This window comes from Myxocyprinus asiaticus, chromosome 40 (genome assembly GCF_019703515.2).
Source record: "Myxocyprinus asiaticus isolate MX2 ecotype Aquarium Trade chromosome 40, UBuf_Myxa_2, whole genome shotgun sequence".
Classification (NCBI taxonomy): domain Eukaryota; kingdom Metazoa; phylum Chordata; class Actinopteri; order Cypriniformes; family Catostomidae; genus Myxocyprinus; species Myxocyprinus asiaticus.
In genome coordinates, this window is record NC_059383.1 from 29,863,175 (window position 1) to 29,890,288 (window position 27,114).

Below are 27,114 nucleotides of genomic sequence, written 5' to 3' on the forward strand. Positions count from 1 at the left end.
ATTTCATGTCAGAGCATGTCTAGCCATCTCTTAAAGTTGACCACATTTATATTCACATCAGCGATTAAGGTTATTAACCGAAAAAAAAGTTTAATGCTCCATAAAGGTTTAAATGCTCCATAGAGTATTTACCTATTAGGAATATTCCTCCTTATGTAAAACGAAGAAACTGAAACATGGCATTTCATTTAGTTTTGACGCACTTCCGGTTTAAGCCCCGCCCACACCCGGTTCTATCCAAATACAGAGACAGACACAGATAATTTTGTCATATGAACAGATACAGATACACACCCCTACACTCTTTTTCCTCACTATGCCTGAAATAATCATTTGGTTATTAAAGGGCAGTGTTTAAAGCGCTTGTTTCTTCTACATCCAGACTTTTTTCTGCATCTTTGATAAATGGTTAAGTGATTAACTGTATCTAACATAGTTTTACAGAAAATTGAGAAGATAGGAATGTTGCCATGTGGCAACACTGCACCACAATGAAAGAAAATTCTGTGTTGCCATATGGTACCTCCATGGAATTGCACCAATGCATTTTCCCATTTCTGATTTTTTTATAGATAGGGGTCTCTAATATATTATTGCATTTCTTTATTTTTTAGGAACTTTTTTAAATGTCATTGCATTTACAGTGTGCACAATGAACAGAACCATGTTTTTCTACTTTTCAGACAAAAAGAGCAGGAACGTTGTCCTGGGGGGAAGCTGGACCCTGTGCCACCCTTCTGGCCATGCCCCTGATAGTTATTCTGTTTATTCTGTTATTATGTTATTATTCACAAATGTATTAACCTTTTACCATGGTAACTAGTTATTCTTTCAACTATGTCTATTTTTGGCTGAAACTATGGTTGCCATGGCACATTTTTGTACAAATGACAAAATATTAAATATTTTTATTAGCCTATTACTGTTTATACAATTTGAGAGTATGCATGTTTGTGTGCATGCACAAATGTTTAATTTTGTCTCTGAAAAATCAATAATCATTTCTGAAAGAGTGTCTATATCCAGGGGCAGATTATGACTAGTAAGGGCCCTGGGGGCCAATTTTCTTTTAGGGTCCCCCCAAGTCAATTATCTGTTAGATTGAATTGTTATTACAATTTTTTTTTTTAAGTTGATATCCACGCAATACATTTTAATTGATTTAAGTCTATTTTAACATTCTTTCTGTTTTTACAGTCAGATTAAATCTAATTACACATTGAACGGATGTGGAAAAGAAGCTGCTCAACCAAAACACGTTCACTGAGCAACCGCTGTTTCTAAAGAGACAGTATACCAATGTAGTGCTTGTTATACATATCAGTGTAAACTCAGTGCAAAAACTTGTAAATACTACAAATTATGCATACAAAAACCAGCATGTAACAAAATGTGAAATAAATGTATAAATGTGCATGTAGTTAAAAGGGCAATAATACAGTACATTATGTAGTATACATTATGGTGTATTTTAACTATATCAAGCATTTAAAATATTGAAGAATTTAACAAATTGAGTCCTACAGCATCTATGGATGGGTTTGTTAAAACCCATGCAGAGCCCTGCTCCATAAACCTAAGGTTAACCTAGTTGTATTAGTATAAAACAGTAATAGTTTTTTGACTGCACTGAGGTAAGATCACAATGGACAGCTAATGCATTTATTTTATTTTTTCATAGTACAAGTTAAATGTTAGATGTGTACTTCTGTTTTAATTTTTAGATTCTTGTGAATATTTAGTTGAAAATCTGTTGCTGGCATGACATTTTACACAGTGACATCTCGTGTTATTATTATACTGTATATGCAATTTCGTGACATATTAATTGCTAGAATGCAGAATTTTTAAAATGTAAATAAAATGATCTCCAATGTGTAGAGGGTTGCAATGCAGTGTACACATTTAAAAGTTTTGATTGCAAATGTCCCTGCATCAACTAATTAAAAAATACCTGTCAAAACCACTATAATCTAAATGTACCATTGTGTTTATCAAAATAAAAATCTATTCAGAAGTGATTATCACTATACCCTATTCCCTTCAAAGACTTTGCCCTCCACTGTGAGAGCTTTGGGGGGCTGAAAGGTGTGGGGCTTAAATATAGTGGTAATTTTATTTGATTGGAAATTCAGTTTGGAACAATCCTACAACTTGGCTACCATTATTATTCTCCCATCCAAGTGCCATGTGAAAAGTGAGGTTTTCTGTGGGCCAACAGTGTACCAAAGTGTAAGCAAGAGAAATTCACAGATTTTGTGACTGGAATCTTCATCTCATGTGAGTGATCATGATCTTACAGATGTTACAACATTACCATTAATTTATTTTGGTGTACAACTTTTTAAATAAGAAAAGAATTACTGAGTGCACCTTTATGTACTGTAGATGGAACATCTGGTAAAAATTTTACAACTCAAATACAAACACGCCCACATGCACACATTCACACTAAGTTTTGCCTTGTAACTCGATTATGTATTTTAACAACAAGTATTTATTAACAACTACTAAAATAAAGCATATAAAATAATCAATGAAAAAAAAATAAAAGAAACCCTTTCTGTTGTTGTATATGAAATATGAAATAAAGGTTATTCACCCAAATGAAGTTACTGTCTTGCTTCTTTCCTTAACACAAATCAAATAAACCTTTACCTTGCAATGTACAAGAACCTTGCTTCAACAGTTTCAATATTCAGCTGTTATTCCATTGACATTCAGAATACACGTACAAAAAAAAACACTAATTTGGAATTTACCAGAAATTAGGAAATTATACAGTTAATTTGACTCTTAAAAGCTAACTGAATCCAATATCAGGACAGTTGAATCACTTAGACATGAATAAACCCTTTGTTTAGTTCCTTTGAACAATTCACAAACCAACTGGACTCAAATTAAATGAACTGTATCAGCATTCAGGGAATCAAAACGAATCAACAGTTTCATCAGATCAAAAGAAAAGTCACAAATACTGAAATACCTAGGTATGTGTCACTCGTTGGGGCCCATTACCGTTGGTGCACTTTTAGTATCTCAACTTCCTAGTAATAGTAAGTGGAATCAGACCTGAAACACGTTACTCACGAATCGTTGCAATTCTCATGCAGCAACGTGATGACAGCGACCATTTCTCACTTAGCAACGCGATGACTTTTCCCTCCCCCGGCAGAAAACCTCCGTGCCGGGATGACAATGATGAAGAAGACAGGAACACTAGTAGGAGATCACGATTCACGTTGGAGAAAAGCAAACAAGGGAACTCTTTGTTGTGGTCCGTCAATCATGTGGAAGCCGTGTCCCGAACACTTTCCAGTCCTGCTGTTCGGTGATGATCAATCCCGTCGTGTGAACGGAAACAACACGATGAAAACTCTGGTCCAGACTTCAAAGTAGTTAACTGAAACTTAAGACGGGATTCAGCCTTGTTAAGCAACATTAATCTGTCTATTTTTAGATATCATTCGTCTCCGCGTGCGAAAATGTCATAGCATGATGCTCTTTTTTTCTTCTCCCAGTTTTTTTTAGTGCTCAGCCCACCTCTACCGAGCTGAATCCTGATTGGACAATCACAGTCTATCTCTCAAACTTGAAGCAGGTCCTCATTGACTTATGTATTAGAACTCATCTTTACAAGATATAAAGCAAAATACAATAACAAAATGGTTTACATTAAAAATGTATGAAAAATAAAATACACACTTAAACAATGAAACATCTCAATATATATATTTTCTAAATATTGAGTACGTTACACCCTCCCCCCACTGAAATAATAGCATGTCCCCATGCTAGACACCTAGAAGGATTTTTTCACTTCTGTTCCATTACACTCTAGGAATAAAACATGGCAAAATCTTTACTCTGACCAAGCATGCCTTACACAAGGCATGGGGATTACACCACCATGCTTGGCAAGTACTCTTCACTTTAGGAAAATACACCTCACCAGGTTTAGAAAATACCACAGCTTCTCTACTGGGCATTCCCAACTGAGGATAAGTGAACCTATTGGGAGGTTTTCTGTCTCTTTCTGATCTCCTTACATGAGTCTCAGGCCTTGTCTCAGAACGTCTCTCAGGAACACAATCAGTTGTGATACCCTTTTGTACATTACTGTCACAATCATTCTTTTCCAAAGGAACAGTTTCCACCACCTCATGATCAACAAGGTCATCATCACCAACCTCACATGGAACAATGTCAGCATCAACTTGTTTTGGTAAAACTTCATTCACCACAGTGAAATCCTGAACCTCAGGCTTACCCATCTCAACAAGCGTAGAGTCACAAATCAGGCATGGCAATTAACCATACTCTGAATCAGAAGAACAAACATCCTGTGACATTTCTACAGAAGTCTCAGTCACATATGACTTGTTTTCTTTCTGTTTCAAGTGCTTGCTTGCTCTGATAGAATGATGAACTGGAAGTTCCCCAATTTCGGGTCTTCACCTAACTTGAGATTTTATAGGCAGAATATGATCCCTGTGCAAGACCTTCTTTGGTCCCTTAATACTCTCCGGAACCAATTGGTAGACTGGCAGATGTGGCAACTGTTTTTCTACCACATAGATTACGGAACTCCAGCGATCAGCAAGTTTATGCTTCCCTTTCAGGTCCAGGTTTCTGATGAAAACCCTATCAACCAGGACACAACTCACGATGATGCACATTCTCATCATACCTTCTCTTGTTGCTCTGATTCATTAAGCAATCTCTAGATCTCTTTTGAGATTCTTAGCATACCTGAAAGGTGGCACAGCAGAGTTTTCCTTATCAGATACCCCAAAACAGACATCATGGGCAACTTAGGCTCCCTGCCAAACATAAGGAAATAAGGAGAGTTTCTCGTGGACTCATTTTGGGTACAATTGTATGCGTGTACAAGCTGTGGAATGTACTGACTCCATTTTGACTTTTGTTGTGGGTCTAATGTGCCTAACATATTGAGAAGAGTGCGACTGAATCTTTCGGGTTGGGGGTCTCCCTGAGGATGGTACGGGGATGTACGAGATTTTTTAATGCCCAACACACTTAACATATCTCTAATCAACCGACTTTCAAAATCTCTGCCTTAATCCGAATGAATTCGATTAGGCAGCCCATAATGGACAAAATACTTTTCACACAAAGTCCGTGCCACTGTCAAGGCCTTCTGGTCCTTGGTGGGAAAAGCTTGTGCGTAGCGAGTAAAATGGTCTGTAACCACTAGCACATTGCAGGCTGTCAGGCTCAATAGTAAGGAAGTCAATACATACTAGGTCAAGAGGACTGGAGCTCTGCATGTGAAACATGGGTGCATTCTTTTGGGGCAATGTTTTTCTTACAATACAACGCTCACAGGTTTTACAGTAACTCTCAACCTCAGCTTTCATGCCAGGCCACAAGAATCTGCCTCTGACCAGGGCATAAGTCTTATTACACCCGAAATGTCCACTCTCGTCATGGAGCGATGTCAACACTGAACTGCAAAGTGCAGTAGAAAGTACGAGTTGTCGTCTTTCTCGTCTGTTGTAAGTAGCCACTCTATACAATAATCCCTGATCAACTACTACATTTCCCCACTCCCTCTTCAAGAGCTTAAGATCAGGATGGTCAAAATGAACACAACTCGGAAGTTGTTTCTGACTAATAGCTAGTTGCACTTTACTCAGACAAGGATCATTTCCCTGAGCCTCCCTCATCTCATTTGAGTCAGAATTCCTCAGCTCATTCTGAGTAAAGGAAACAACACTGCCAAAAACTTTTGACACCTCAGCACAAGGGAAATCGGAGCCAGGCAGCTCATGGAGCATCTTCAATTTTGGGCAGGTGGACACAGACTGACAAAGGGAATGAACTCCAGGAGCCGGAATCTCCTGCCAATCCTCATCAGGTGTTACACTGAAGTGAGGGTGTCTGGACAAAGAATCTGCATCCACATTTTTCCTACCCTGCCTATACCTCAGACTAAAAGTGTATGTGGACAACGCAGACAGCCATCTGTGACCAGCAGCATCCAATTTAGCAGATGTTAAAATATATGTCAAAGGATTGTTGTCAGTTCTTAACTCAAAAATGGCACCATAGAGATAATCATGCAACTTATCAACCACAGCCCACTTTAGAGCTAAGAACTCCAGCTTGTAAGCTGGGTAATTCTTTTCAGATGGTGAAAGGCTACAACTAATAAAGGTGACAGGACGCAATCCCTCAGAATGCTGCTGGTACAGAACACCCCCTAGTCCATCCAGACTAGCATCTACATGCAGCACATATGGTAGTTGCGGATCCGCAAAAGCCAATACAGGAGCTTGAGTCAGGCGGAGTTTCAGCTCTTGGAATGTTGTCTCACAACTATCATCCCACCTTGATCCAAAAGGATAATTTGGTTTGAAGTACTCAGTAACTGATGTTTTTGCTGTTTTCTCCTTCTGACAGGAATGTGGTGGATAACCTTTGAGCAGCTGATTCAAAGGACGGCATAAGCTTGAATAACCCTTTATGAAGTGTCTGTAATACCCACAGAAGCCCAAAAAGGATCTTAACTCAGTTACGGTTTTAGGTCTCGGCCAGGTAACCACTGCTTCCACCTTTGACGGATCAGTTGCAACTCCTTCTTGAGACACTACGTGACCCACATAGGTAACAGAAGTTCTGAAGAACTGACATTTATCAAGGGATAGTTTTAAACCTTCATCTCTCAACCTGTCAAAAACCTTAAGCAACCTTTCTTCATGTTCTTCTATGGTCCTACCAAAAATAATCAGATCGTCAAGGTACACCAGTACTTCGAGGAAATTCACGTCACCAACCGTTTTTTCCATTACCCTCTGAAACGTAGCTGGTGATCCACAAACCCCTTGAGGCATCCTCTCAAATTAAAAAAACTAATGGACAAATGAATGCCGTTTTCTCCTTCTCATCCTTGCTCATAGGAATTTGGTAGTATCCGCTTCTCAGGTCAAGCAGGGAAAACCATTTGCTACCCGATAGACAGTGTAATGCATCCTCAATCCTCAGGACCGTATACTGATCAGGTATCGTTCTGCGATTCAGTGTACGATAATCTACACACATCCTCACACTTCCAGATTTCTTCCGTACCACTACAATTGGTGATGCATATGGGCTTTTGGATTCCGAAATTATACCACATTTCTGAAGTCCAAGCAAATGCTTTCGTACATCATCCAAATCTTTAGGAGCTAATCGGCGTGACCTTTCCCGAAAAGGCGTGGAATCTGATAATCAGATCTCATGAACAGTACTCCTGGAACATCTCATGTCCCATTCGTGAGCAGAAAAAACATCTTGCCTCTCTATAAGCTTTTCAGTTAAATGTTGTTTAGCTTCCTCGTGAAGTGGAGAGTTACCAAAGTCAAAAGAATCAGGAGACAGAAAAGTATTTGGCCCAGACACGTCGCTTTTGGTAGTCAGCCGAGGCACTACATCTACCGGAAAGATGTGAGCAACAGGAGTACCACACTTCAAAAGTACTTCCTTACTGGACATGTACTTCAAAATCACAGTCACCATTCGGTTTGACACAGCTGAAGCAAGTTGTAATTCAGGTCTCACCAATAATTCTTCAGGAGCCCTGGTATCAGTTGCCTGATCAATTAGAACATGCTTATCAAACAACTCACTGCAAAACTTTGGCTTTCCATGAATCTGATGAATTTCTCCAGGCCTCAAAGTAATTGTTTGTGCTGGACCACTCTAGAAATATCTGGACAAGCAGTCACTCCAGTTGAATCCTGAATAGTCTCATAAGCTGCTTTAACCACCGGATGAACAGTCAAGACACTCATGAAGTTTTTCCCAGCCTTCTCCTCGCAGGCATTGAACAACTGTCTAATCAAGGAAGTATTTGTCCCAACCAGGATTGCTATCCGTTGGTCTGGCTTTGGATCAGGAAAGCAAGAGTATCCACTGTTTGAGGTACTCCGACAACAGCTTCCGTAAATTCAAGACGAATGGGTAAGTGACCATCGTAAGGATATTTATGAGAACTTAAACCCCAAATTTCCAGGTTTTCCCAAAGGCTTCAAAGGTAAATGGGCCAAGTAAGCATGGTAGAAATTTCTGTACAAGATAGTAACCTGTGAACCACTATCCAATAATGCTTTGGCATAGACCCCCTCTATCTGCACAGGAACTTCAGACGTTGGACCTACTAATCCATAAGGAAGATCAGAAGAACATTGACCTTCAGAAGGAAAAGAGTTGGAACGCATTTCAAGCGGAGTCCGGTGTCATTCCTTCACAGAACCCCTCTGGAGTTTCCCGCCCAGTGACTCTGCTTAATGAGCTTCTGATTAACCTTCCTCAGGTTTTCTTCACCTTTGCATTCTCTTCTGGTATGTCCATCTTCTCCACACTTGTAGCAGAAAATGTCTGCCTTAACCGGCATGACAAGATCTTTCTTAGGAACAGCATCCCTACCCTTGTCATCAGAAACCACCACAGAAACAGTTTTAAGTGAAGATGACTATAAAACGGGAACTGAAGTAACAATTTTCAGTAGTTTACTCACTTGAGTTGACAATTCTTTCACATCACGTTTCAAGCTATCTACCTCCTTTTCTGAGGCAGTTACCTGAGGTACAGCAGTAGCAGCAGCCACCCCAACTTTGGGCCTATCTCTAGCACTCATCCAGTTCTCTTCCTCCCTTATTTCTCGAAGCAGTTCAGAAAAATTTGGCGGATCACGCAAACTGTAAGTCACTCTTAGCCTCATTGCTACCATGTCAGTGGTCAGAGCTCCTTTAATGATCTGCTCCATACATTTTCTGTTCAAGTCGTCCATGTTAACACATCCTTTCAGAAAGATACGATGAAGAATCTTATCAAGTCTGTACAGAAAAGCAGAGAGTTTCTCACCTGGCTCTTGATAAGTACTACCAAACTTCACCATAAGGTCTGACTCACTCTCTGTACTACCATATGTGGTATCAAGAGCACTGAGATAGTCAGCGGCAGTTGAAGCCGGACTACTCACCTTCAAAAATCGGACTATGTCAGCAGCAGGCCCTTTCAAACTTTCCACAACGCACTGTCTCTTAACAGTCTCAGCACATTGCCACTCACTAATCATCTGAGCTGCCTGCTCCATCCAGGAATCATAATCCTCTTCCCCAGGTGGAAGAGGATGCACACCTGAGAATACTCTCAGTTTCCTGTAAGTTAAAGTATCACTAGGCCCCTGTGTACACTTATCAACCAGACAGTCAAAAGCATTCACCAAGTTCATATTTACATCAACATTAGGAGACTGTTCTGGTTCAACGAGGGATTTCACATAACTCAATGACTTCCCTTCCTGTTGCATCAGAAACATCAGCTTCTCCTTAAAAGTAGCTTCTTCCACAACCGGATCTACAATTTCAAGGATATGCACGCCCCAAGGCCCCACAACTCCAGGAATGCCTACTTCGGGAGGTACAGTTCTAGGGTCAATCTCACCACTAGTTTCAATCAACAGGAACAAGTTCATTCCTGCGGTATCTCCTCGTCGTCCCCGTATTCTGGTACGTCCAAAAGCTTTCACTGTGTTTAGCACCTCCATAATGGTCTCATCCTTCACATCTAAAGGAACACCATTAAGTATGACACAGTTAGCAGGACTAACCTGAACCTGACGACTCCACTCAGCTACCTGAGAGATATCCATGACAGACGATTCTCACAAACACTGCAATAAACCGAAAAAAATTAGAATAGAAAACCACACAGGGAAATTGCCATCCCAGCGGTGCCTCCAAAAATGTAACCCTCTTCTTGGTACTTCTTGATTTCAGATGGTGTACAGGAACCTGGTGTCCCAGCTCTTAGATGGAGAAATATTCTGTAGTTTCAAGAACGGTTGTTATTAGTACAGTTACACTCAAAAGTATTAGAAAATAACTAAAACGGTGCCTCCATTTTAACACTTATACTGTAAAGTATAAACAAATCTCAGAAAATATATCTCTGATTAACAACAAGTACTTATTAACAACTACTAAAATAAAGCATATAAAATAATCAATGAAAAAAAATAAAAGAAACCCTTTCTGTTGTTGTATATGAAATATAAAATAAAGGTTATCCACCCAAATGAAGTTACTGTCTTGCTTCTTTCCTTAACACAAATCAAATAAACCTTTACCTTGCAATGTACAAGAACCTTGCTTCAACAGTTTCAATATTCAGCTGTTATTCCATTGACATTCAGAATACACGTACAAAAAAAAACACTAATTTGGAATTTTACAGAAATTAGGAAATTATACAGTTAATTTGACCCTTAAAAGCTAACTGAATCCAATATCAGGATAGTTGAATCACTTAGACATGAATAAACCCTTTGTTTAGTTCCTTTGAACAATTCACAAACCAACTGGACTCAAATTAAATGAACTGTATCAGCATTCAGGGAATCAAAACGAATCAACAGTTTCATCAGATCAAAAGAAAAGTCACAAATACTGAAATACCTAGGTATGTGTCACTCGTTGGGGCCCATTACCGTTGGTGTACTTTTAGTATCTCAACTTCCTAGTAATAGTAAGTGGAATCAGACCTGAAACACGTTACTCACGAATCGTTGCAATTCCCATGCAGCAACGTGATGACAGCGACCATTTCTCACTCAGCAACGCGATGACTTTTCCCTCCCCCGGCAGAAAACCTCCGTGCCGGGATGACAATGATGAAGAAGACAGGAACACTAGTAGGAGATCACGATTCACGTTGGAGAAAAGCAAACAAGGGAACTCTTTGTTGTGATCCGTCAATCATGTGGAAGCCGTGTTCCGAACACTTTCCAGTCCCGCTGTTCGGTGATGATCAATCCCGTCGTGTGAACGGAAACAACACGATGAAAACTCTGGTCCAGACTTCAAAGTAGTTAACTGAAACTTAAGACGGGATTCAGCCTTGTTAAGCAACATTAATCTGTCTATTTTCAGATATCATTCAATTGTCATAGCACGATGCTCTTTTTTTCTTCTCCCAGTTTTTTTTAGTGCTCAGCCCACCTCTACCGAGCTGAATCCTGATTGGACAATCACAGTCTGTCTCTCAAACTTGAAGCAGGTCCTCATTGACTTAATGTATTAGAACTCATCTTTACAAGATATAAAGCAAAATACAATAAAAAAATGGTTTACATTAAAAATGTTTGAAAAATAAAATACACACCTAAACAATGAAACATCTCAATATATATTTTTTTCTAAATATTGAGTACGTTACACACACCATATTAGCATATATTTGCTGTGGTATTGGATATGAAATTGATATCGAGTACTCAATGAAATTTCACAGTACTCGATATCAATTTCGTATCCGATACCACAGCACATTGTAGGAAAATATTTAATGCATGACACAAAACAGCACAGAGTGATTGTTTGTAAGCAACATTTTGATAAACAATACTCACATTCTGCTTCACCGCTACATCAACTCGTAACTATTTTCCTCCTGACTAATGTTAAGATGCCAAAATTTTGTACAGCACAAACTATCTGCCTCTATAGGGGTACTTACAGATATAAAGTGGGACAAGGTGTAAGATTGGCAGATGGCAGATAAGAGCCTCACTTTATTCTGTTCTTGCTTCAAATTCTGTTGCAAATGTGACTCATGCATTGCTGACAAACTATTTTGCTTAGATTAGATATCAGCGTAGTAATGGAGAAATGTTTTGAAGCATGAGATGCATTTACATAGTCAAATGATATGTATCAGTTTTCAAAAGAGCCTCTTTAAAAAAATACATTTTAAACACTTTTTTTATTATTGCAAAATAGGAGCAACACAATTTTTCACACAGGAAATCATGCTGCTTCCAAATGTTCACAAACCCTGAAATGTACCCCATTCCACAGAATTACTGACAAGTGGTATCACATTTTTGCATCAGTTCAGATGTGTCTTCTCCCTCTGGCACTATGGTCTAGAAATGAGACACTTGGTCCCATGGCAACCAGAACGTAAATGGGTTCACATAAATAATGGTGAGCATGATTTGGAGGTTGCATTACGCTCAAAAAATACATTTTTATTCCACAGACAATTAGGTTTAGGCTTAGGGTTTTGGTTTGGAAGTATGGTTAGTAAAATATGCACTCTTGTTGTAATGACTGTATTACATCATTTACAGCTAAAAATATAACTCGCTTTTGGCGCCACCCTGTGGATACGTCACCTCAACAACACTTGCAGCTTCAGCCACTGGAGGCTGTTTTTCGAATTTTGGCAATCACAGACCGATTTCAGCAGAGACCTTTTTTTTACTAACTTTAGTAGTCCTACAATGGTAAGTTTATTTATATTTTTGATCAAACCCCGAAACAACTGTTTTCCTTTTATTCTGTCTTAGCCAACCATTTGACGCAGTGAAAAAAAGTAGGCTACACCAACTGCTGAGCATGGCACTAGTAATGCCAGTGTCATAGGTTCAATTCCCAGGAAACACACATTGTGAGATAAGTATACCTTGAATGCATTGTAAGTCACGTTGGATAAAACCTCTGCTATTTGAATAATTATAATTTTTGGTCAATTCTCAATTTTGTTACTCAACGCATACAAATACATTATGTGCTACAGATGATGATTATATATATATATATATATATATATATATATATATATATATATAATTAAAAAAAATATTTTTAAATTTTTTAATTTTTTATTGTAAGAAAAAGTTAAGATTTGGAACACCTTAATTTTAGATTTAGAAATGTGTGTAGCCTGTTATCTGTTATATCTATATCTTATATATACACAGAAGACTCAAAATATAAATGTGTTAGTGCTTACAGTACATTTTTAAGTATACACTTGAAAGAGGGAAACAGTATTACTAATGCAGCAAAACTCACATGATTAACTGTAAAATGTCTGCTTAAAAATAGACATTGTATTTTACGAAACTTTCTTTTGCACACAACAGCATCTAGAGCAAAAGCATCTGTGGTTATCATGGCTTAAAAATAACTTGTTAGTTCAGCCATATGCTGGAAGTGTATGCAAGAACCCTTTAACTGGCAGACTGATAGAACATAACAGGAAGATTTATGTGTTCTTAGCATGGCAAGTACACAAACATGTACGTTTACAATCTCTGTTCTTCCAAATGTGGTGCTTGCCAGAAGATCCCCACAACATACACACACACACACATACGTATAATGTATATTTGTTCCAAAAGGACTAAGGTTTGTATTGTGTTAAAACACCATAGAATGTACAATCCTGTGAGTCAGTGAATGTTTGTTTCCTTGTACGTGCAGGTTTAAGTGGTTTACAAGGACTTTTTTTTTTAGGTTACAAACTGGTAATTACAAGGGTATTATGCTATAAATGTGGTTTATGAGGACATTATGAAGTAGAAAAATCATTATGTCTATGGAGAGTCCTCATAATGATAGCTGAACCAACATGTGTGTGTGCGTGTGTGCGTGTGTGTGTGTGTGTGTGTGTGTGTGTGTGTGTGTGTTTGTGTGTGTGTGTGCATTCATGCGTTTGTTCATACCTAGCTATAGTACAGAGATGAGCTAAATATGACCAAACTGTACTTTGGGGACATTCTAGAATGTCCTGAAATGGAAAAACAAAAAGCTAATACTGTTTTTTAATTCTAAGAATGCTAAATGTTTTCTTTAATGGGTAGCATAGGGTGTGAGTTTATAGAAATTACAATTAGCTTTATATAAAAGCAAAATAAGTCTATGCTATGTCCCCAATTTAATATCTCAGTAAAAACACGCTTGTGACCATTATACTGCCAAAACAGCTTCAATGTGCAGAGTAATCTGGGGAACTGACTTGAGGTTTCAGTCCTCTACACTGAGGGGAGCTTCTCTGGATCAGAAGTTGTTTATTCTTAAATAAACAATGCTTATGATTGAGAAAATTTAAGGAATTATATTGTCTGCCTTTCTATCCTTAACCCTAAAGTAAATCCTTGTGTTAGCAAGACAGTTTTCAAGTGAATAATGTGCTTTAAATATACCAGACGAACCATCATAAACCAAACATCTAAATGTTCACTTGAATATTCACTCAACAGCAAATCTTTATCACATGATGCTTTTTGCTTTAGAGTCAGAGATGCTTGCAGACCTTATATTCTGATACACTGAGCGGTTTGACAGAAATATCAATATTGCATATAGCACAATTGCACATTATTTGCTTCACACTTAGTTTGCGATTTCAAAACAGTAAATACACTGACACACAATTCAATGACACCCCGCTCCCCACACTTCCTGCATGTGCGTGCGAGTGCAATGACAAACTGCCATGCATTCCACTGCACACTGAGCATGCAAACGACACGAGATAGCAGTGTTTTATATTTGTCTCATCGGTGTGTAGTTTGCGTGTAAGGGGAGCGGGCACAAACTAACGCTGGGTTAGTTGTAACACACGTGGTTTAAACGTTTCCACGCACACTGGTAAGACGAAACTTCATTTGTATAATTGTTGCCATATCAACACTGTGTAGAAAAAAAAAAAAAAATTAAAAAAATGGAAAAATGCGGAAAAATTAAAAAAAAAAAAAAAAAATACTGGAAGATATCGCCAAAAGTTCATATTAAAGTAGCAAAAGTAAAAATTCACATAAATGTTCATCTCTGTTTTTACTGTTTATTTAAAATGAGGCAAACTTGGTAACATTTTAATCTCCAATCTTTTAGCTAGCATCTTACATAATCTTTTAATTCTCAGATAGCCAGCAGAATTGACCAGCCAGGTTTAAATCCCCGTTGCGCCGACGGGGCACGGTGTAACACTGCGTTACAATGTGCCCCATTTACAAAAAACTAAATGCAATTCCATGCAGTCAGATATGTAATTTACATAATTCCCCTTAATGCGTGCGTGCGTGCGTGCGTGTGTGTGTGTGTTCTGTCATCAATCCATGCATTATTTGGGTCAGTGCTGTGGCTTTGTTGTGTATTTATTGTCAAGTGTCAAAAGTATTGCTATATTATATATGACAAAGTTAATAAATGGCTTGTATTGACATGAAAATGTAGTTTATCTTCTAGGCTTTTTAATTAGATCAGATACAGTGGTCGGAGGGGGATTTTCAGCTGTTATATGGTCTTGTTACAACATGCCCCGCCTATTTTCCTTTCTTTTTTTCGAGGTAGATGACGAAAAAAGTAAACGCTGTATTCAAGCCTATACAAAACAAGACCACATATGTGTAATAGACACGTGTGACAAAAGAAAAATACATCGAACCCCAAGTACATTTACACAACCAAAAAGTGTTAGTTTGTGCTCCGCTCTCCCTATACGAGCTAATCATTTGATGGTTTGTGTGTAGAGTTTTGAGTTCTGATGCGACAACACCATTTTGAGAAGAGTTAAAATAGTTTTGAATAAAGTGTTTGCTTTTGCAAGAGATGTGTGACGTTTTGCATGTTGTGTGTGTGTTTTGGGTTTGGGTTTTTGTGTGTAGAGTTTAGAGAAAATGAGCAAAAACTGTAATTTGAGCATTCCTGTGATTGCTGAATTTTGGTAAGAATGTCCAATCCTGCCATCTGGCGGCCAATCACAATATTGCAGAATCAAACGAAATTAAATATCTTTTGTAATGGAAATTAAATTAAATTACATTTTTAGTTAACTCTTGTCTGCCACCATTCTCTGAAAATAATTTGTTGGTATAAAAACACAACACAGAAACAAACAAACAAAAGCTCACTGTAGTTTAAAATATCTTTATCTGTTAAAGAATGCAAAAATGTTTGACAGACCTTAAACTGTAATTTAAGACACAGAACAATTACAGTAAAACAAAATACTAAAATAAAGCCTTTATTGTAGAAACTGCTGCAAATGAATAAACAGACAGTAGCTTTTCTCACAATGGTTATGAGAGTTTAACCAAATACAGAACATAGACAAATTCACAGAAATGACAAATATCCCCTTTTGGATGGGAAAGTAACATGATGGCTGGAAAGAACGTTTCTTTGGACACGGGCTGAGAAGACATCGTGATGTCACTTTCTCTTCTGAAAATCCCTAATGAGCGCATCCAACTGTTAAAGTGGTTGAAACAAGTTAGTATTAAGAAGTACCATAGTTAAACACCCTCGCAATATCCTGACATGGTATCAGCTTATGTAACTACTGTTTCTGGGCGGTAAAACATGACAAAACATAATCTGTACCCACCAGTATTGTCTTCAGAATATTTCTCCCCTGGGGTCTCAGGTAGCTGCATTTTCCTGCCTCACAGAGTTTAATTTCCTCCGAAACCTTTTACAGAGAGCACAATCTTACGGGCCACATCGTAAAAAGACAGTCCTATTCTGTATTGTAGACCTTGTTCTGTCTGTAATTGAAAATAGTCAATGGTTTGGCATTGAGCATTGGTTCACACACCTCTGAGGTATCATAAGTGTCTATCTCTCTCTTTCCTCCAGGGTACCAGCCGTGAGACCAGTGCTGTGAGCTTGCAAACTGGGCACTAAGACACAGCAACATCCCCATCACCAAAAGCAGCCTGCAGATGTGCACCATTACTGGGGAAAGAAGTAAGAAAATAGAATAAAGATGTAAAAGACGAACAGAGAGCGAGAGGGGTACAATAGTTACACTGACACATTTAAATGATGTCGTAATTGTTTTTTATTTATGAAACAATTTCAGAACAATATGTATGTCCAACAGAAGAGCTTCAGATAACATGATGGTGACGATTGTGGCAAAATGATCACAATGTTGCAAAACTGAGTCAATAAAATCTTCACACAATAACAATGTCACAATGACTTTTTAACTCAATTTACATACATACATACATAGCCTATATATATATATATATATATATATATATATATATATATATATATATATATATATATATATATTCACATAAAGTGGTCTAATCATCTTCTAACATATATTCCTCAATTAAGGTGTCTTTGATCTTGTGTTTTAATCATGTGATGATTATTTTTTTCATGTATACATTAAAAGGGAGTTTTTATTAATAGTTTACATATGTGGGTCAAAATTGATTTAGTAAAACTTTACATTAACAATAAGGTTGTATTCTTTAACATTAGTGAACCACATTGGTTAACATACACTAACATAAAAAGTACTTTTAAAGCATTTATTAATCTTGGTTAATTTAATGTTCATTTAATATAATTTGCATGAAACATTCATTTAAAATTCATATAACATTAATTGCATATACTAAAACATTTTTAAAATTAAAAGTTGTATATGTTTACATTAGTAAATGCATAAACTAACAATGAACAATTTTAATTTTAAACATAAATAAATGCTTTTAAAAGATATTGTTAATTTTTAGTTCTTGATACCTTATGCATTTACAAATGTTAACAAATAGAACCTTATGGTAATGTCACTATTTATTTTACTTTTTTCATTTTCAATCTGTCATCAATAAATACAATAAGATATAGACAATGTTAAATATCATGTTGATATTAAGATTCATACTTAGTAAGAGAGTAACAATCTGTAAATCTGTCACACAGACATGCACACAATCTAAATGATCATTACGTTTTCATTGACAAGTAGTGTTATAAAGTAAATGCAACTAATTGTATCCTGGGTTATTCAGGGGGGAAATTTAAGCTATATTTTAAAATAATAATTACAGTCATATTAAAATAATAATAGCATAAGTTATAATACAATCAATTCTTATTCTGAAGTTATTACCAAAATAAAAATTAAACAAGCAAATTAAACAAAAATCAACCGTTCTTACCTTTTATCTATTAGCACGTCTTGTCTTCAAGTATTTCTGCAGTAGGTCCTCTTCTGTTCAGAACAGTTCAGTGTAATCAAAGAGATTCGGTGCTTACCTTCTGAGATATGTCTTCCTCTCATTCTCTGAAGTCTTCCTCCTCCTCTTCCTCACAATTTATGTCCCACACCAGATCTCCCCTCCCTGCCCAAAAATGCACACACACTTTGACCTCACACACTACTTGTGGTCATTGTGATTCCATTGTTAGGACAGCATGTGTAAGATCAGCCCAATTCCAATTATCATCTCCAAACACTATTGACCCCCGTGGGACAATGTCCTCTTTCTCCTACCCAACATCAACGCAAATGCACACATGCACACAGTGATGCCCAAAAACATGCAACTTTTTTACATTTACGCAAAATCGATGCTATACAAAAAAATAAAAAAATAAAATAAAAAAAAATTAAAATAATAAAAGAAAAATGGTCAAGCATGAACAAAACATTTTTTCACCATCATGTGCCAAAGTGCTAATTAAACAGAGTGGACTTAGCAAAAGAACCAGAATAAAAAGACAAGAAAATGCACTTCCGGGCAATGAATACACTTACTCATTACTTATTATTTTCCACTACTATCTTAGTTTAATAAATTAGTAAAGTCATAATTTATGGAAGCTGGATCCCATCAAGGAACAAAACTAAATAAAAGAGGTAATTTAGACTTTTACTGCAATTGCGAGTTTACATCTTGTAATTACATGAAATAAAGTCACAATTGTGAGTTTATATCTTGTAATTACGAGAAAAAAGTTGCAATTGCAAGTTTATCTGTAATTACGAGAAACAAAGTCACAATTGTGTGTTTATACAGTACTGTGCAAAAGTTTTAGGCACTTGTGAAAAATATTGCATAGTAAGGATGTCTTCAAAAATAATGAAATAAATTATATGACATTAAGTGATAAATGAAAACTAAGTCCAGTAAACATAAAAAAGCTAAATCAATATTTGATGTGACCACCTTTGCCTTTAAAACAGCCCCAATTCTCCTAGGTACACTTGGACACAGTTTTTCTTGGTTGTTGGCAGATAGGATGTTCCAAGCTTCTTGAAGAATTCGGCACAGTTCTTCTATCTTTTTCGGCTGTCTCAACTGCTTCTGTCTCTATATGTAATCTCAGACAGACATGATGTTCAGTGGGGGGCTTTGTGGGGGCCATGACATCTGTTGCAGGGCTCCCTGTTCTTATGTTCTAATCTTTTCTATTTGCAAAAGTAATGTTTGGGAGTCTAACATTTATATTTCATATTGACACACTAAAGCTGAAGATATAAATAACCGTTTTAAGACAAATGTTTTTGTGAAACATCTTGTGTGCCTAAGACTTTTGCACAGTACTGTATGTCATAATCGCATTTACGAGAATTACAGTAACAATTTTGAGAAATAGTCAAAACTGTGAGACATAAAGTCAGAATGACCTTTTTTATTTTGAATTCTAAGGCGGGATCAAGGCTCCATAGTATGGAAGAAGGATCCCACAACGAAATGAAAAAATAAGAGGTAATTCTGACTTAATATTACACATTTGTAACTTTATTTCTCGCAATTGCAACTGCATAACTCGCAATTATGGGAAACAAAGTCACAATTGCGAGATTTGTTGTGATTGTGAGTTTATATCTTGTAATTATGAGAAATATAGTTGCAATTGTGAGTTAATATTTAAATATTATGAGGAAAAAGTCGAAATTCCTCGATATAAAGTTGTAATTGTGAGTATATATATCTTGAAATTATGAGAAATATAGTCACAATTGTGTTTATATTCCAAAATTATGAGAAATATATTTCTAAAGGCCATTCACTTGCATTGTATGGACCTACAGAGCTGAAATATTCTTCTAAAAATCATCATTTGTGTTCTACAGAAGAAAGTCAGTCATACACATCTGGGATGGCATGAGGGTGAGTAAATGATGAGGGAATTTCCATTTTTGTGTGAACTATCCCTTTAAGATAGAAAGTCAGAATGACCTTTTTTTATTGTTTTATTCCGAGGCGGGATCAAGGCACTATAGGATGGGAATTATGTAGTGACCAAAAATGTTTAACAAACCCAAGCTATCTTATATTTAACTTCTTTAGAGTAGCCATCTTTTGCCTATATGACAGCTTTGCACACTCTTAATATTCTCTCAACCAACATATAATGATCAGTTGTTAGTTTCTACTCATTAAGTAAAATAAAATAAAAATGTACATTTTGTAAAAAAAAACAAAAAAAAAACAATACATGTAATTATTATGCACAATATTTGTCTACAAAACTACTCATCATTAAAGCATTAGCCTTTAGATCAACAGATTTTATGATCATGAGAAACATAAATTGTGTTGTCATTGGACTCAGCTATCTAAATCTGATCATTGTAGTAAATGTATATGTAAATGAATAAATGTATTGTTCTGCGAGCACACTGTCATTAATATTTTAGACACGGCAACTCAATATTGACCTCAATATCATATGATGATAGATGAGCATGTTTGAATTAAAAGCTAATGTCTTGCTCATTTCCTCTGAGTTGTAAAAAGTGGCCATTGTGACCTCACATCTCTCCTCTGCAACCCTTGACCCCCCAAGATGCGCATTGCCTCCAGAGACCCCCAAGCAGCAAGAAACTATGCAAACACTCCAATCTGACATTGGTCTTCATTACAGAGAAAATCCCCTCATGGGGTATTTGGAGTAGGGAGAGTGACAAATGTCCACTGACTCATTGCATTGTTTCAAGTTCTGATTGAGTTCCTGTCAAACAGTGTTTAAACACACACAGGGGTTCTGTTGAGATAATCCATCCACACCCCAGGTCTGACACCAGGTCTACAGGGCCAGGAAGGATGGGAAACAAGGTGACACAAGGTGACATGACTCACTCCTTGAATTTCCCCAAAGGGATCAATAATATCTGTACATCCATCCATTATCAGGGATGCACCTCTGGATTTGATAACAGATGGTGTGAGATTAAAGACTTTGTCAAAGCAAAAGGTTTTGAAATGATGGAAAAATACCAATTTTAAGATAAAGATTCTGTATATAAACCCTAAAATAGTTTTTTTTTTTTTTTTTTTATTAGATTATTTGTTAGACTTATTTTTATACATTTAATTGTTATCCATAATTTTACATTTCAGGATACATTGGTTGTAATATGTATGGTTGAATTTCACAAAAAACATGTCAAGATCAAATTTCACCTCAGAATAAAAAAAATAAATAAAACTAAAATAAAAAAAATATTAGATTTTTGGCATTGTGACATTATTTTCATGACAAATAAGCACATTTTACCACCAAATTCTCATTAATCTAACACAGTATTTCTTTGTACTATATTTATGTAAAAAATAACTGTAATAGGTTTTTAATTAAATTGTCATAAATTGACCATGATGCATATAAATACAGCCTCATGCTATCCCAGATATGTATGACTTTATTTCATCTGCAGAACTCTAACGACATTTTTTAGAAGAATATATCAGGTATGTTGGTCCATATACAAAGCAAGTGAATGATAGCCAGAACTTTAAAGCTCCAAAAAGGTCATAAAGGCGGCATAAAAGTAATCCAAACAACTCCAGGGATTTAATCAACATTTTCTGAATATGATAGATGTACACGAGAAACAGATAAAAGTCCTTTTTGAACTATAAATCTCCACTTTCACATTGTTCTTTTGTTTTTAGCGACTCATGGCACTCCATGCGTATAGCCACCTCCTGGGAAGGGAGGTGAATTTAAAGTAAAAAACGACTTAAATGTTTATCTGTTTCTCACCCACACCTATCATATTGCTTCAGAAGACATAGATTAAACCACTGGATTATTTTAAAATCTTTTTTTGTGTTCAGCAGTAGAAAGTCATAAATATTTGGGATGGCATGAGGAGAGTTAATGATTCATTTTTGAGTGAACTATCCGTTTAAAGAATCTAAATAATAATAATAATAATAATTTTTTGGTTAACTATCCCTTTAAGTAAAATAGAGTGTGTATTGCTGCAGAACAGTGAGATTCAATTAAAGGCAAGAGAACATTACATTAAGACTAGAATGTATATTACCATTAATATCTTCAAATCCTTAATTTCTGGTGCCTGTGTGTGGACAAATATGAAGGATTACATGAACTGATGACAGCTGATAAAATCTCAAGCACTTTTATTAGGTTTGAACAGTTTTTTGCTTAGAAAGGCCGTTTGGCATTATATAATTATATATCATTTGCATCATATATATAATTATATATACATATATATTCCAATTTTAATAAAACACTAGAAAAACAGATGCAAATTAAGACAGAATAATACAGAATTAAAAACGGAACAAAAACATTTAATACATTTCAAAATGGTCCCAGTACAGTTTAATATAAAAGTATCTTAAAAAAAAAAAAAAGAGAAAGAGAAGGAAAAAAATAAGAAAGGCAACAGATAGGAATGAAATATAAATAACCTTACATTATGTACAGAAGGATGCATGTAAAGGAAAGAAAAACTGGAAAGGGGCCTCAAAAGAGAGGAAAGTTTTAAGGACTTATGGAACATAAACAGGTGCTCCAAAGGTGTATAAAATTTAGAAATAATCCAATCAAAGAGAGAGAATACTAAAAACTTGGTGTTTGGAGATCAGGGGACAGAAGAAATATTCCCATCAAAAAACAAATCTTTTTTCATAATTTTTTCATTCTTATTAGAACAGGTCGTATCTTAAGCTATCTTTCATTGAGCAGGGCATGACATTCAACAGGGGCCTCCACGCACATGGCTTCCATTCTTAATCAGAGAAGGGTTACTTCTCACTCTCTGTAGATTAAAGAAATAGTGCACCCAACAATTAAATTCTGTCATCATTTATTCACCCTCATGCTCATCCAAAACATATTTTGATGCAAAGCGATTGTTTCGAAGAATGTTGACACTGCTCTTTTCTGTAAAATAAAAGTGCATGGTGACCATGGCTGTCAAGCTCCAAAAATGACCAAAAAAAAAGAGCACCATAAAAGTAGTCCTTAAGACTTGTGTTCTGTATTTCAAGTCTTCAGAAGCCATACAATAGCTTTGTGAGGAATTGACAGAAATTGATGTCATTACTCACTGAAAAATGTCCCTCTGCTATAGCTATCAAATCTAATTCATGAATGCATATTTAAATTTGAGGTGCCAAGACATTTTGTGAGGTTTGACAATGACATTTATGATTACTTTTATGATGATTTTACGGTGCATTTTTGGCTTACTTGCAGCTTGACAGCCCCTGTTCACACCCACTTCCATTGTATGGAAAAGAGCAGCAAAAAACATTCTGCTAAACTTAAATTCTGTTCCACAGAAGTAAGTAAAATGGATTTGACATGGCAATGACAGAATTTTTTATTTTGGGGTGAAATTACCCTTCAGTTTGGAGGACTGACCTGAAGACTTCTTCCAGTAGACATAATTGTGGGTTCAAGAGATTACATGGAATGTAATCAAAGAAATAGTGGAAATTGGTGAAAAATATAAAAATTGCTTGACAACCTCACACACTACCAACATGGAACCAAAACCTGGTTAGGAAGCAATGAACCACTTATCATTTGGGTTCAATTAAATTAATCAAATACCATACTGGACACGATACGTGAATCGGCCACAATGTTTCCCAAGTATATATTATGAGTGAGTCAGGTTGGGATTGAGAGAACACGGGCTACAAAAGAACGGTTGGGAACATGCTTCAATCTACACAAACATATCAAGGCATTTTCCCAGCCGCACTTCTGAAGGAGGATCCAGCCTCAGAGAGGCTGGTATTGGCACAGTGACTCATTAAGAAGGGGTTAGTGTGGCGTTAAGTACATCACAATGGTAAAACACAAAACCTATAAAGCAAACACTGGCACACGCAACTTTTAAGCAAATTCGTCAGCATTTCTTGGAATATATTTTAAGATGAACTCATAAAAGCCTGTAGATGGACCAACATTGCACCTTTGCTGTAACATGCCCTTTTCTTTTTAATCCATTAAATCATGGTTTTGAAATAACATAAAAACGACTTTAAAAAATGTACAAGATCCATCAAGTTCCCTGTTAATCTGGAATGACTGATAGGTGACTATTTGATTTATATTGACACCCATTAGGTTTACATACATTTATGATCTATAACATACATTTCATAAAACACACATTTCCTCAGACAAGGCAGTGTGGATCAAGGGCTTAACCTTTACAAATCATTCGATAACCTAAGCCAGGTGGGAACTGTAACATTAGTTAGCCACACTGCAATCAGTTCTATCCAATCAATCACACTGGCTGGAAAATAATTCAAGCATTTTTACCAATTACAATCAATCAGCTTTATACCTTTTAGCTTAATCAACAGACATCTGGGCAAGAAAAATATGTCATTTCCTTAGTTACAATCGCAAATACAAAAGGTGCCATTTAGAGTGATCTAGAAAAGAAAGACAGAAAAAAATGAACACTTCAAAGTGAAGCAAACCCTTATGAGCAGAAACAGATCACATCTTAGAGAGTACAAAGGGGAAAGAGTGCAAAAAGCACTAAAACGTACACAGGAGTATGCGAGGACAAACTATATTTCCTCCAAGATCATGTATCCTCAAAATCTAAACACTCAAGACTTCTTTTCTCTTTAAAGGGGTAGTGACATAGTGACAATGACATAAGCCTGGGTAAGTTGGGTCTGACACATAAAGCACCAGTGTAATGGAATGGATACCACAAATACACACTTCACAATACACAAGTCTCAGTCAGAACATCTTCAAAAGGATGTTTATGGTGTTTTCTAAAGGATGCTGACTAGAAAAAAAAACCCTGTGAAAATAGACACCATATCGGTCACAGGATCTCGCTGAGGGTGAGACGATAGCATTGAGAGATGACATAATCCAATCCACCAATCGAAATGTCCGTGAAGTAAAACAACAGCATGTGTCTCTATTAATGCATTTCTGTGGACGCGAGTGCTCGTGTATGCGTTTTCTGTCACTGTTGTGTAGCATCACAATTGGTCGATTCTGCTCATGCTGAAAAAACAATAAAAAACAAACTAAAGCTGGCTTGCTGGTTTTATCTGGTCTCCCAGCCTGACCAAACTGGTCTAGTGCCTAAAACCCCTCTAAAACCAGTTTGATCATGCTGGGAGACCAGCTAAAACCATCATACTATCTTAGGCTGGTTTAAGCTGTTTTTGTTGTCAGCAGGGCTGCATCACTAGCTACATAGCTACAGGCAACAGCAAAGTAGGATTGAGCTGCCATTCAAATAAGTTTCAGTCACTCAACTGCCCAAAAAGGTGGAAATAATTTCTTGTAAAAACACCAGTGAAAAAGCACCCTCATCTTGCCACGGGCAACCTCTCTTTTGCGTCTCTTTAGCGGCGTCTCTAAATATTTATGTATGTATTCATAGTAAACTATATTAAAAAAGGTCACTCTAAAACTGCAACAGAACGGCTTCTAAAAACAAAAAACAAAACAAAAAAGCAAAAAAATTACAAGAGCATATTTACACTGAGAGAAACGGGTAAGGGCCATATTAACAAGAGCAATATTACAAAATATTCAACAAGGCATCTCTAATGGTGTTTTCTTTGTTTTTGTTTTTCACCATCTTCGGCACCAATGATTGTTTTAAATCTTCTCGTCCTTGTCGGTCAATGGATTTCCATTCCCTTTTGCTTTGCACTGGCAGTCTGTTTCTTTCCCCAGTCGAGTACTTTTGTGATGTTTGTGTGAGAGTAGATGTGAGTACATGTCCTTGTGTGAGACAGGGAGAGTCCGTCCAATCCTCTTCCGGGTGGGTGTGGCTTTATTTAAAGTTGGCATAGTCAGAAAAGGCATCGATATATTCCTGGACCACTTTGTAGCAGAACTCGTACTGCTCCTGTGAAAAAAAAGAGGAAAAGAAGCTATAACATTGTATATTTTATGCAATATTATTATGAATTGCATAATCACTATCACATCAATAATATAGAAAATAAGGTTTGTGCATTTTCTGAAGAAAGTGTGAATGGTGCTTGCTGTGCAAAACTCACCGCCACAATGCTAGGGTGTTTTACTGGGTGTTCCTAAGCAGCTGCTAGGGCGTTTTTGTAGCTATGCAGTTGCTAGGGTGTTATGAGTAGTTTGAAGTGTTGCTAGGGTGTTTTGAGAGGTTTTAAGCGTGTTGCTTTGCGGTTTCTAGGGCATTCTAATAGGTCTGAAATGTGTTGCTATGCAGTTGACTAAGGTGTTCTGACAGGTTTTAAGTGTGTTGCTATGTGGTTGCTGGGGTGTTCTGAGAGGTTTTATGTGTGTTGCTATGCAGTTGCTGGGGTGTTCGGAGACGTTTTAAGTGTGTTGCTATTCGGTTTCTAGGGCGTTCTGAGAGGTTTTAAGTGTGTTGCTATGTGGTTGCAAGAGCATTCTGATATGTTTAAGGTGTGTTGCTATGCAGTCGCTGGGGTGTTCTGGGAGGTTTTAAGTGTGTTGCTATGCAGTTGTTGGGGCATTCTGACAGGTTTTAAGTGTGCTGCTATGCGATTTCTAGGGTGTTCTTAGAGGTTTGAAGTGTGTTGCTAGATATGTCTCGAGTCCCTGCTTCAGTGTAAATCTAGGGGATTTTTTTTAACCTGTTTTATCTTCTGCAAGGTGAAAATCATAAGTCTGACATCTTAGAAATGTACAGCTCTCCTTAATAAGCTATACATTTTGTGTTATCATTCATATCAATAGCAAAAACAGCTGTGGAGTGAGTTACATGCATACGTTTTATACTTTAGGTTATAATGCAGCAAACAAACTTCCAAATCACTTTAGTGGAGTAATTGCTCTCGGTATTTTGCCATCCAGTTGAATTCAACTGGTCAACACAGTGGTGTAATCAACGTGTATTTTCTCACCAGTGTCTGCACCATGTGTGGCCTCTGTAGTCTTAGACTTTTCACTGTCTGAAAAACATCCAGAATGCCCTCTGCCTTCACCCGCTCCAGAACCGTGCTCAGAGCACAGAAAGTCCCTGTACGCCCGGCGCCGGCGCTGTTAACACACACATACAGATAAATTAGCCAATACTTTGTGCACATTAATGAGTTGCCTGCATTCCTTTCCCAAGGCAAAGCCTCTTAATTGGCTGACCCTGAAGACCCAGTGGATGCAGCAACTCTGTCACTTTTGAATCATTAGCTGGTGTTGAAGGCAACTTAGAGATGCAATGTTGGGCAGGATTTTGGTGGGGTTTTGGGTTTCAGGCCACTAATTGGCTGCAACAGTTTGGTGTTGC

General features: G+C 36.8%; 2 protein-coding genes and 2 long non-coding RNA genes across 5 annotated transcripts in view; 1 reads left to right on the forward strand and 3 right to left on the reverse strand.

The window, feature by feature from the left end:
* Nucleotides 1-328: 328 nt before the first annotated feature.
* On the reverse strand, nt 329-11,082 carry LOC127430886 (uncharacterized). Its single transcript, XR_007895510.1, has 2 exons — nt 11,010-11,082; nt 329-3,543 (listed from the first exon to the last, which is right to left on the reverse strand). It is a non-coding gene; the product is annotated as an uncharacterized LOC127430886 (long non-coding RNA).
* Nucleotides 11,083-14,313: 3,231 nt separating this feature from the next.
* Nucleotides 14,314-27,114, forward strand: part of LOC127430726 (uncharacterized) — a 32,576-nt gene continuing 19,775 nt past the window's right edge. The window contains exons 1-4 of the long non-coding RNA XR_007895481.1: nt 14,314-14,450; nt 16,440-16,550; nt 19,265-19,324; nt 19,693-19,729. This is a non-coding gene — a long non-coding RNA (uncharacterized LOC127430726). The remainder of the gene's footprint in view (nt 14,451-16,439; nt 16,551-19,264; nt 19,325-19,692; nt 19,730-27,114) is intronic.
* LOC127430725 (progonadoliberin-2) lies at nt 15,696-18,037 on the reverse strand. The gene is made up of 4 exons (XM_051680728.1): nt 17,771-18,037; nt 16,399-16,538; nt 16,189-16,272; nt 15,696-16,052 (listed from the first exon to the last, which is right to left on the reverse strand). The coding sequence occupies exons 2-4, from the start codon at nt 16,534-16,536 to the stop codon at nt 16,014-16,016; spliced, it is 261 nt and encodes an 86-aa protein (XP_051536688.1). The 5' UTR covers nt 16,537-16,538; nt 17,771-18,037; the 3' UTR covers nt 15,696-16,013.
* LOC127430724 (receptor-type tyrosine-protein phosphatase alpha-like) overlaps nt 21,975-27,114 on the reverse strand; it is a 63,193-nt gene continuing 58,053 nt past the window's right edge. For both annotated transcript variants that reach the window (XM_051680727.1, XM_051680726.1), the window contains 2 exons: nt 26,735-26,870; nt 21,975-25,734 (listed from right to left, as the gene is read on the reverse strand). In XM_051680727.1, the coding sequence (XP_051536687.1) occupies nt 25,660-25,734; nt 26,735-26,870 (211 nt within the window). In that variant the 3' untranslated portion in view covers nt 21,975-25,659. The remainder of the gene's footprint in view (nt 25,735-26,734; nt 26,871-27,114) is intronic.